The 11,941-nt window shown below is 44.9% G+C and overlaps 1 protein-coding gene across 17 annotated transcripts in view; it reads right to left on the bottom strand.

Annotated features, from left to right (window-relative positions):
• Positions 1-11,941, bottom strand: part of KIAA1217 — a 350,277-nt gene that overhangs the window by 45,582 nt on the left and 292,754 nt on the right. For all 17 annotated transcript variants that reach the window (XM_080384817.1, XM_080384821.1, XM_080384820.1 and 14 more), the window contains one exon: positions 4,927-5,759. In XM_080384817.1, the coding sequence (XP_080240943.1) occupies positions 4,927-5,759 (833 nt within the window). The remainder of the gene's footprint in view (positions 1-4,926; positions 5,760-11,941) is intronic.

The following is an 11,941-nucleotide window of genomic DNA, read 5'->3' on the forward strand; positions in this document are numbered from 1 at the left end:
AAATATGCTGTTAAGAGGGAAAGGGATGTTCCAGAGATAGAAGACGACGAAAAACGAATGAAATACTGGAATCAATTGCACAGAGCACATTATTTTTTCATATGGTAAAAGAATTAAGAATGTGAAGAATCTACATGTGCTCTGGAGCTACTCCCGTTAAAGACAAGGCAGGATTTTTCCTGTAAGCGTTTCACTGGAATACCCGGAGTCGTTATGGCCATTAGCACAAAACATTTCAAAAACAGGTGTCTCAAAGGAGGCGCCTTTTAGGCATTAAATAAAATGACCAGAGTTTTGCAGACCCGGCGGTCTGACTGAAGGCAGTGGGAGGCAGCGTGCTACAGTGTGGGCAGGAGGGACCTGGCCATCCCTGCAGCAGGGCTGTGCCCTGGGCTGGCGCGGCTGGAGAGCTGGTGGCCCAGCCCTGCCTCCCGCTGCATGGCCCGCGGGGCAGCGATGGGCTCTGCAGGCCCCCTTCCCCGCCGGCTTCCCTATGAACGGCTGGAGCTCCGGAGGCAGAGAACAAATGCTCTCCTCAGCCTGTGCCAGGGCGGGGGCTATCAGGGATGCCAGCACCGCTATGACAGTCGTACAGTCTTGGTTCTCGGTATTATAGTCTCTACCTCTCGCTGTGCTCCTTGTCGTGGAGAGGGAAGGTGGAGGGAACGGCCTGCCCTGTCACCCCTTCCCACACCAGGCAGCCCGGGGTGCCCAGGACACGGGACAGGCCAGCACTCCGGTGGCACAGGGCAGGCCGAGGTACCCAGGGCACAGGGCAGAGCATCACTCTGGTGACACAGGGCAAGCCGGGGCACCCAGGGCAGGGGACAAGCCGACAGTCTGGTGACACTGGGCAGGCTGAGGCCCCCAGGGCACGGGGCAGAGCGGCACTCTGGTGACACGGGGCAGGCCAGGGCACCCAGGGCACGGGGCAGAGCGTCACTCTGGTGACACAGGGCAACCCGGGGTGCCCAGGGCAGGGGACAAGCCGACAGTCTGGTGACACGGGGCAGGCCGGGGCCCCCAGGGCACGGGGCAGAGCGGCACTCTGGTGACACAGGGCAGGCTGCCCCCCCCCCCCCCCCCCCCCCCCGGACAGGGCAGGCCAGGACACAGAGCACTAGGGGTGAGGGTCAGGCAGAACAAAACGCACTGGTGCCTCTTTGCTGGCAGTGGCAGCACAAGAAGGCCAAACCCCGTCTCTGTTCCCAGGTTAATTTCCCAGATAAGTCTCCATCTCTCCACCACCCAGGAAGGGCAGGGAGGGTCCCTTCTACAGCTGCTGGGAAAGAAATGGCTATTTTATCAGCCTGAGCAGACAGGCGTTGTTTCACATTGTTGTCCTATGAATGCCAGGAGACTCAAGAGGTGGTAGCGTGGTGGGGGAGGAAAGGAGGGGGCAAGGTCAGCAGCGACTCCTGGCTCTAGCAGGTCTCTCCATCAGACTTGGCCGTGCCTCGTCACAGACTTCGGCCAGCAGAGCAGGCACAGGCTGCTCGCCAGCCCTGTCCTCCCTGGCAGCCTGATCCACAGCCCCGGCCCCAGGTATGTCCAGGCACTGGGGCCCTGCCTTAGCATGCTGCTGCCCAAATTCAGCAGAAGCAGAACAAGCCCTTGCTTCTCTGGGGACTGTGCACTGAGACAACAGATTTCATCACCAGATTTCTTCCTTATAGCTTCACTGAGGTTTCCTGTCATCCCCTCTACTGCAATTAATTGGAATTAATCCCAAGCAGGGTACAGCGTATTCAGGTATTGCTGAATTGGTACCCACTTCTCACAGCAATGCTATTTAAGCATCACTTGCATGTTCCTTCCCTTTCCTGGGGGCATCTTCAGTATTCACATCACTGGGAACATACTTTGCAGAGACAAACTAGAACTGGTCTGTGTAACTAACTCTTCATTCACATTCCCATCCGATCCTAGGCTGTGTTCATCATCCATAACAGATGTACTCAAATACCAAATCTGGCACCACAAACTAATTAGCACACTATGCCGGAGAAAGATTTTCAGTGACTTCACATTTTATAGTTAAACCCCAAGTGAAGTCTGTATAAGTAAAAAAAAAAAACCAGAGGGGCAGAGACTGGGAAAAATACATTTCTTTCTGTATTACCCTATGAAAGAAACATTTCATTAGAAATATTAGATTTTTTTTTTTATCTGACTGGGAAAAGAAAGGAAACATGAATAGGTTATCTTTCCCAAATAGACTTTACCCCAAAGTTGCCCCAAAACAGCAGAATGGATATCCTGAAAGGCTGTGAAGCAAAGACCAGCAGAACTCTTCTGTATTCTGCTCTCCTCCCAAGGGAAAGATACACACAGATGAATATTTCAGTCTTCTAAGAATAAGGTTAAACTCAAACTTTCTACAGCTTGAAAGTTAAAGGGAAAAGGGAAGCTCTGAAGCACTGCCAGCTGTGATACTATTTGACAACTTTTATCTAAAAGCCTGCATCTCATCTTCCTACAAACAGTTCCTCCAACAGAAGGAAGCCGAAGTACAGTTCACCTTTTGTCCATCCTGTATTGGTCATTTGCATTCATCTTTTTCTGTGTGGTTATTCAACATCTTTCACAAAAGAAAATTTTGGCCCTGTGGAAAGTGTCTGAGAGGGTGTACCTGCAAAGTCCACCTTTCTTATCCAATTCTCAGTGCATTGCTGAAGGCACCTCCCATTGTCCATGGCTTTACAGAGTCTGACCGTTTTTTCCTAATGCATGAAGAGTCCATCCATACTTCAACATATCAAACAATTAAGTGCCATCATGTGCATGACAGAGCACACCTCATTTTACCTTGCCTGGAAGAGGACAAATTCAGCCGCATCTCTCCAGTCCCAAAATATTCTTACTCACAGAAGCAAGCCACGCTGTACTGCTTATGGGTGCAAACTGTAAGTCCTACACAACACAGTATGGGAGACCTTTCCTTTCTGCCATTATATACCTCAGCTTCAGGTGTTCATAACAACTTTGTAACAATTCAGCCCCTCCTGAAGCAGGAAAAGAGCACCTCAGCCTGGATACTCTTAGCATTCCTTGTTTAGTTTAGTACAATCTCAACAGTGTTTGCTTTCAAAGTTTATGGAATTATTACAAAGCTAAAATAAGGCTTAGAGCATCTTGTGGCTGTAGAACTCAAACCCAACTGTCAATATTGCAGTGGTTAGAAAACACCAATTTGCATTAATTGCATCTGGTATTTACAATTATTTTTTTAAAAGTCACACTTTCTCAAGGTTAAAAAACCATCACGACCCATAAAAGCAGCTTTCAGAATTATTTTTTCAATGTCATGTGACTAACACACACCATGCTGAATTTTAAGGTCGTGTATTTATTTGGAAGTGTAATTACGCAAATGCTATTTTCATCACTCTAAATATATTCTGGGGCCAGGTCTAAAACTCCTGGTGCAAAGCTCCCCTGAAAGAGCTGCAAAACTATCTGTATAGCTGCCCTTCATATATTCACAAACATATAGCCTTGTGCCTATTTGTGTAGCTGAGTGAACAGATGAGATGCCCAGAGGAGAGAAAAAGCTCCACAGAACAGAAAGTTGTTGGGTGTCCTCCCTTACTATCAACCCCCTGAACATGACCCTTGCAAAATTTTTGATCTGAAAACTATCTCTTGGATTAGAATTGGCAAATGTCAAATTATTTCCTAGTTGTAATAATGAAAGCCTGAAATGAAATTTCAGGTTCCTGCATCTTTTCCTTGGAAATAAATAGACACAAATCAGGTTTCACTGATCCTAGATTGTAATATGAGCCCTAACTCATACTCTTGTGTCAGCATAACTACCAAGCTATAAGCCTGTAATTTTTGTGAATGGCTGATTTTCTTCCATCCTCCATTTTCTCCCCACCAATGGACCTCACAGCACGTTCTTTTTTCTCACCAAGCTTGGTCAGAGGTTACTAATTGTTGAGCAAGTTGCTTGGGTGGAAGGGAAGTTTGGGGGCTATATGAAGCTCTGCATCTCCCCAGTGGTTAAGGCAGTCAGCAGTTACCTTTGGCCTCCGTGAGCTCAGCATTTTCCAGCTATTCATCCTCACTTCCCTAAAGAGCTCTATAAAAGTTAACAGCACAAACAATACGCTAGAGATTAGCACAACTCATACAAATACATAGGAACCAACTGGCAGCATAATGATTTTTCTTGCCTAGGGCAGGGTCTATGGCAAGAGAAGCCTTCACAGACCTCTCTGTGTAAATCTGGTCCTTAAAAAGACAGGAGAGATCATTGTCATCATTGTCAGTGCACAAAGTTAACAACAGTCAGGTCACCAACTATTTGTGATGCTGGAAAAATCATTGGGAACACCATTCATGATTCAATTTCTTCCCTGGGACAGACTTGCTCTTCTCAGCACTTTCCCCTTGAGGAACATTATTATAAACAACTGTCCCATTTTTATGCAAATTCATGTTTTACAGGAGATAAGACAGTAATGATAAATTCTTCCTATTTCCTAACACTAGATGAGAAAAACTCCACTCCATAAAGAACCAAAATTGTAATATCAGTGTCATTCTTAACAGGGGTGAAATATATTCCCTTATTAGCAGGAACAGAACATCATTTGTTCTTGTAACATGATCTGGTTGTCTGGAAAGAAAAATCCTAGTTAATCATTTTATTTTATTATATTTTTCCCAATGACTGAAATTTACACAAATGAAAATAACTAGGGATTCATCATGGGTTGACAATACTTTCAGATTAATAACGGGTGGTGTCGCATCTCCTTTAAATTACTAACTACCTTGACAGACGGCTAATAAACACTGCAGCCCAGTGCAGCAGCCTCCTACACATTACATTGTCCCCTAGCTGTTAAACGACACAAGATGTGCAGATTAGGAGCATTTCTCATTTGCATAAATTAAGCCCCAGCTCTGCCTTACCTTGTCTCCTTGTCCTTGGGCATCGCAGGTGAGCCGTAGCCAAAAGCCTGCTTGTCAACCAGAGAGGGCACCGCCTCGGCCATGCCTGGCAGGCCAAGGGCGCTCCGTGCTTTTGCATCCACAAACACAGGCAATCCCGGCTCCTTCTTGAAGGACTGGCGGCTGGGGGAAGACCTGTCAGGCTGGATGGTGTGGGGCGGAATGTGAGTGCTATGGTGAGGATGAATATCAATCATTCTCAAGTCAGCCACCCTGTGGGGCGAGGCGGGAGGCGTTTTAGAGCCGAGAGTGGGCAAATGGCTCTCTGGGTACTTCCGTGACTTTTGTCTGTACAAGGACTGCTCCAGCATTTCAGGCTGCATAGAGGGGTTGCAGTAAGTGCTTGATGACCTCATGGCACTGCGATGGTAGGCTACAATGTGATCGGGGACATCAAGGGGGTGTCCGGAGTGAGGTGCAGCCACACTCATCCTTCCCTCGTGAAACAAGTAGGGGTCACCGTACAGACCTTCATTTCGGATCAGGGCAAGGTTTTTGTTACTCATGTCCTCATCTGGCTTCACGTCCCGTCTCTCCAAAATGGCGCTTGGGCTGGGCGATATCGAGCGCGAGGCTGGCATGCTGGAGAGCCGGTCCCTGGGGATGGTGGCATTGCCTGGCACACCCATGGGCCGGCCCCCACCGTAGGGAATCCTGGACGGAGAGGGAGGCATGGAGTGGGGCACGGGGGTGGAAGGCGGAGAGCTGGGCATTGCGTGCGGAGCGTGCGTGGCAGATCCAGGGCGGGAAGCACTTGGGCCATCTCGGCCTGTATAAGCAATTTCCCTCTGCATCTGGAAAGAAAAGGAAAAACATATAATAATAAAACTACTAAATGAGCAAAACGTGATGTGGGCTGTGACAACCTTGACATCTACAGAAAAAAAGGGGAAAAAACCAGACACTCAAGAACAAATCATTTATCATCTGCATAAATAAAACACTTTGGGACCTCAGTGCCTAAAGTAACTATAAACAGCAATAAAATGGGCCGTATGTTAAAGGAATATGAGAATTTTAAAAATGTTTTTACTTACACAAATACCATTTTAACCTAATCTGATATTCACAGCTACTGAAGCTGAAATTAGGGGTTTCAGTGCCAGGTGTTTTAAGTACTTGTAGTCAGTGACAGCCTTAAACAGCTTATTGATCAGACACACAGGCTAGAGTTCACTGATTCCAAACCAGGAAGAAAATGCTCTGGCACCACAGACAGACCTGAAGTCCTTAGACAAGAAAAATAAATATTACAACTAATTTGGCCGTTGCTTCAGTGCAGGATTTAGCCTTTTGCTAATAACTTGATGTGGTCTTTATTACACAAAGCATAGCAGAACAACACACACAAACATTTATTGACTGTCACATGGTCAAGTTGCATGGAAACAGTTTGGCCCTATAAAATGCGCCATGGGTTTCCTCCTTTGCAAAGATAACAGTGCTTCAGACAGTTTGTGGAGCAGGCACTCAGAAAGTTTTGAGTTTCCTAAGTCATAGTTTTGTAAGCAGCAGCAGTAACTGCCAGCAGTAAGGAATGAGGAGGCAAGGAAAAGAAAGGGAAAACTTCCATACGAACGCATTAGTGCTTTGTTAACACAGACCTTGACAAAAATCTGCAGTGAATACATGTGCTTCTGAGACTGTAGCGCCCTGCACAGCAATGACCTCTCTAGATGGCTGAACACTGTCAATGACAGACACAGAAGTTCTCCCTCTAGCAAGCATCATGTGCCTGCTCTGGTGCCGTTAGGGTAAGGGGAATAAACAAGGAGATGAAAAAACCCGCTGGGTTCCACCAATTACACAAGAAAAAAATTATAGCTTCTAAAACTTGTGTTGGCAATTTCAGTTTCCCTCTCCATCACTTCTAAGGAACTGTAGAAAACTGAGCATCACCAAATCCAACTACACATTCTTAAAGTTACAGAGCACCCTAATATGCAGTGGAAGCTGGTGATCTAAAATATTCACCATTTTTCTACCCTCTCATTCCTTGGTTTGACAACGTGACTGGATTCACTGCAGTTACAGTGATCCATGGCTGATGAAGCAAGAAATTCTATTCCTGCCCTACCCCAGGTTTTTCCACTGGTAAGGGCACTGTGATGGCGGTATGTAAACAATAGCTGTTCTTATCACAGCAGGATCCACACTTGGGAATTACAAATGACGTTCCCCAGGGCCAGAGATCAAAAGCCTGGAGTATCAGGTATCAGAAAGAAGAAAGCAGATAACCTGATTGTGGCAGCAGCAATAATAAATAAGTGTAGCAGAACAAAGGAGTGCACTGGGATGGGTCATAAATGAACCAGACAAAAGTCGTCAAGCCAAAGGGGAACATGGAATCATTTTTTCATTTGCACAGAGGATTACTGTAGTCTGGAAATTAAAATAAAATGTAACTAAAAAGTATTAATAAAATTACTAGTGGGCATTTAACATAATTTTCTATTGGTTTGAAGAAACGGTGTAACTTACTGAGCTTTACTGTGTGTTCAGACTCTGGACCTGGGCCAGCAAAACAAAAAGACTCCTACTGACTTGAGCAGCTTTGGGATCATGCCTTCAGGAACAGGCAGCCACAGATGTTTTGTCCTGAGAAAAGAGCCTGGCGAAAGAAAATCCTTCTTGGTTTCTACTGTATAAGCTATACCACGCCCTGTTTAGTTACTTCAGCTAAAGCTACAACAGCTGCAATAGTATCTAGCACAGAACTCACAGACACTAGGATACGCTGGGCTGCAGTGACAGAAAATTCCAATGTTATACTGTAGAGAGCAGAAAATTTACATGGGAAGCTTTGAAAGCAACAGGTTTAATTTCCCCTAACTTCTGGGCTTCATATTCCAGTATATGCTCATTCATTTCTCATAAGTCAAAGAAAAGTTTCTATTTTCCACCTTAATATACTACCATACTTTAAGACAGAAATTAGGAGTTCAAATACGGGGCTGAGCTGTCACCTAAAATCCTGTGCCTGAGAACTGACATACAATACTATTTATTTTTGCTTTAAAATAGCACTTGGAATAGCCTGAATCAAGACCCCATCGGGCTGGGCAGGGCACAAACGCCCAGGCAGACAGCCCCTTCCTGAAAAGTTCACTTTCTATTTTAAGCCATGACTCAGCCCCTGGGTGGAGTGTGCTGAAGGGTGAGCAGCCAGAGCCACAGAGCCCAGGGTGCCCAGGGCAGGTGCACCCAGGCACGTGGGTTGGGCAGGGGCATGAGCTGGTAACCTAGAGCCAGGCAGCCTTACCGGCTGGGCGACACTGTCTTCTGCCACCTGGTCTACATTTTCCCTGACTACTTTTCTCTCTACTCAAAAATCTCCAGATTCTTTGCCAATGGCAACTTTAAAAATGTGAATGATAGTCTCTTCTTGCTTCTCATCTACGCATCTTTTGTGTGATATTCAAGGCACACTACTCTCTCTCATACATAGCCAGCTCTCTGTTCTGCTTTTCCTCTGTCCTCCACCACAAATCTCCATGTTGCTTAATAAAAACACATACTCTTAATACGCAGGCTGCCTTGAGCCACATGTTCTTGGACTTCAACTGCATGACTCAGGGACAGAGAAAGAGGATACCAGGCTTATCTGAGCCTCTAAATACTAAATGCTGTCGCAGCCAGTTTCTTCGAGGGCAAAAGGATGATTTTCAGTGCAAGCATAGGATCATGTGCTTTTCAACTAAAGCCATGTAATATGTTTGCCTGAGGGTGTGGTTTTCTTTAGCACATAGGTCTTCCTTGTTCTCACTGCCTGTAGACTTTACATCCTTGAAAAATAAACTTGTCATGTCAATCCTTAGGTTAAAATATGGCAAATGGCTAGCAACAATTTCTGTATAAAACATTTGAGGGGAAAAGACATCACTGAGAATCCTTCACTTCCTGTAGTAAAAATGATCACACCATGTTTAAACATCTGCTATGGAGGTTTTGATCAGTCTAACAACACTTACGTCTGTAAGATATGGATTTGGAAATTTTTTTGAAACAGAGCAATAGAGACATTGAAGAGTGTCTTTATATACTAAAGACTGAACATCAATAAAACCAGTTATGTTCTTTATTTCAGAACTAGTTGGCATACTCAATAACTTGCTATATTTTGGATATGACTGTATGCAGAAAGATAGCAAACCAGCTATCCATCCACCCAGATGGATGACTATACAAAGAGTCTTGTCCCTGGTAGCTCACATAAAGGGCGGTCAGACCCAGTGCCTCTGCATACAGCAGAATACAAAGCTTGTGGCAGCTCCTGGCCTTTCAAACAGCATGGCATGAAAGGAGGACAGCTTTGTGGTATCATAAGTCTTATGGATAGCGAAGAGCAAACAGCCATACAGTGGTTCAACAGCTGGTGATTCCTGCAGTTCAATCTGTCTTGTCATCCATGATCAGGACTAATACAACACTATGCCGATCTTTAAATTTGCTACAGCTGTCCTACCTCATAGGTCACTCTAGCTGTCTGTCCCAGTATGGGCATCTCACAATGAAAAAAACATCCTCACTTGTCTCCCCAGTTACCTTCAACACATCATTCACCGCTGCGGCACACACCAGACAGGGCATGCGGAGCCATGCCTGCACACACACCTGGGCAATGCCAACTAGCACTAAGCACTGAGCCTACCACTGACTGATCGGCACCACCCCAACCCTTCACCTCATCACGCAGCTGGTACCAGTACAGCCTGATTCACGCCATTATCTACTAACATCTCATGGCAAAACACAGGCAAAGGGAGAAGTAGGCCAGAGTGTCTGACCTGGCAGCCCTTCCCATTGCTCTCCCAGGCCTCCTCTACACCAATACACAACACAGCAACTCACTTTGCCCCAAGGATTTCAGCCTGCCAAAATACCTACATGGAGCATGTTCCCTAGACAGAGCTTATCCATGCACCCTCTCCAAGACACCCTGGAGTTCCCAGCAGAGTCCCATTAATCACCTCTCAGGAATGTGAAGCTATTACTTTTCTTACTCTCCTGTTGACACCCTACATTTCTGAGGAAACTGCACCGATGCTCCTCAAGCTGGCTCACCCAACAGTAAACAGAGGACACCTGAAAATAATTTTATCAAGAGCTTCTTTGATGAAAAAGCTACTGACAAATTCATCCGTCTGTAAAGAGACCTTTTATGGAAACTGCTTACCTTAAGAAAATCCTCTAAAAAATGAGGCAATCCTTAACTTTTCTGATCAGGAAAGAATTAATCAAAGAATCCCAAACTCAACAACAATACAATCCATTAGTTTGTTCTTCCCTCATAAAAATGAATTGACAGCTTTACCACACTAGTTGTCCAAAAAGTTCAGTTTAACCAGTAGTTGCACTATATGATACTACTTCTGTCATGACTAATCTTTCATTTAGGCTGGGTTTGGACAGCTGAAAGCACAAATCCACTTTTGCAAAAAACCCTGTCATAAATGTTTTAGTATTACTAGAATTATGTAATCTACAATAAAAAATAGTTCACGTGAAAATTACAGAATTGGTAAACAGTCTGGAAATGAAATTTTTAAAGTATCTGTACCATGACAATCTGTCTGAAGCCAAATCCTTATGCTAACCAACATCATTGAGAGGTTTTCACATTTGTCTGTTCCTGCCTTCTCACAGTATGTCTTTAATTCCTATAAATTTCCCCATTCTATTGGGTCATTACAGGGAAAAAAAAAAAAAAAAAAAAGAGGCTGGTTGCAGCTGCAGGTTCCTCCAGCTGCCCTATGCCATATCTGACAACTGCAAACACATTAGCATAATTTTTAGCTTTTTCTGGTCAGGAACTTCCCAATGAAAAATACTTCCAGCAGACAACGCTAATCCAAAAGCGCTGAAACATTTGGTAAAAACATCAGTAAAGACAAAAGTTCAAAAAAAACTCCCACCCAGCAGATTTCAGTCAGTGACATTATTTTTTATCAGACATCCCTGGAGTGCTCTAGAGCTTTGGCTTTCCAGATTTATAGATCTGGGGAAACTTGGTTAGAGTCTGCCCTGGGGTAAGGACCCTGGGGTAAGCTCTTTTGTGGTCTCTGCAGAACAGCAGGTACTTGGTAGCTTTGGGGTGACCTTTTAGACCAAGTAGGCAGACATACCGGGGGTTTCAACATCCATCGTTCCTCAGCAGTGCTTCCAGACTAGAAGTTTATTAGGCAATTCTGGCTAAGAATGAGCCCGCTGATGTCCAGAAGAGAGAGTTCATACCATGAAAGAGTTGACCTAGGCTAAGTTGGAGACCTGGCCTCAGCTGAGTCTGGCCCCACACTACAAGGCTCGAGGAGCTGCCAGGGTTCACAATCGTTTTTCATTATGGGAACCACATGCTGGTAAAATAAAAGTGATTATGAATGTTCAAACTTCCCATGAATGGGGAACTCCAAGGCCTGGCTAGCCGTTCTTAATATGTCCCACATATTTCCATTGTTTTTTCCTGGATAATTTTCCAGACAAAGAGTTGCAGAACCCTCTCAGAAAGCTCAGCATTTATTATAATTAACTTCCCATTCTTAGCAAGCATTTAGGTTTCAGTTCTACACCTCCTTTTGCAAAGTTTTGGTACATTTGGTACAGCTGTAAAATCTCTGTATTATGGTGAATGGAGAGTTGAGCTAAAAACTCAGAACATCTATGAAACTAATTTTCTGGGTCTAGTCACTGAGTATACCAGAGCACAATGCTTAATTGGACATATATTGATACAACGACAGAATCACTGGGTTTTATTTCTTCAATTTACGCTCTTAATTCTATGGTTTTCCTTTCCCTTCATCAACAATGCTGCAATCAGCCAATACAAGATGTTTGTTAGGATGAGCCTATGATGGCAAGTGATGGTGAACCCACCCAGTCCTCCAGCTGCTGTGTTTGTAGTGCTCAGCTGGCTAGAAGCTGACATGGACCAAATAGGAGAACCAGAAAATGATGTTCACTATCCCAGGAGGTGGAA

The sequence above is a fragment of the Falco punctatus genome (genome assembly GCF_963210335.1).
Source record: "Falco punctatus genome assembly, chromosome: 4".
NCBI classification, from domain to species: domain Eukaryota; kingdom Metazoa; phylum Chordata; class Aves; order Falconiformes; family Falconidae; genus Falco; species Falco punctatus.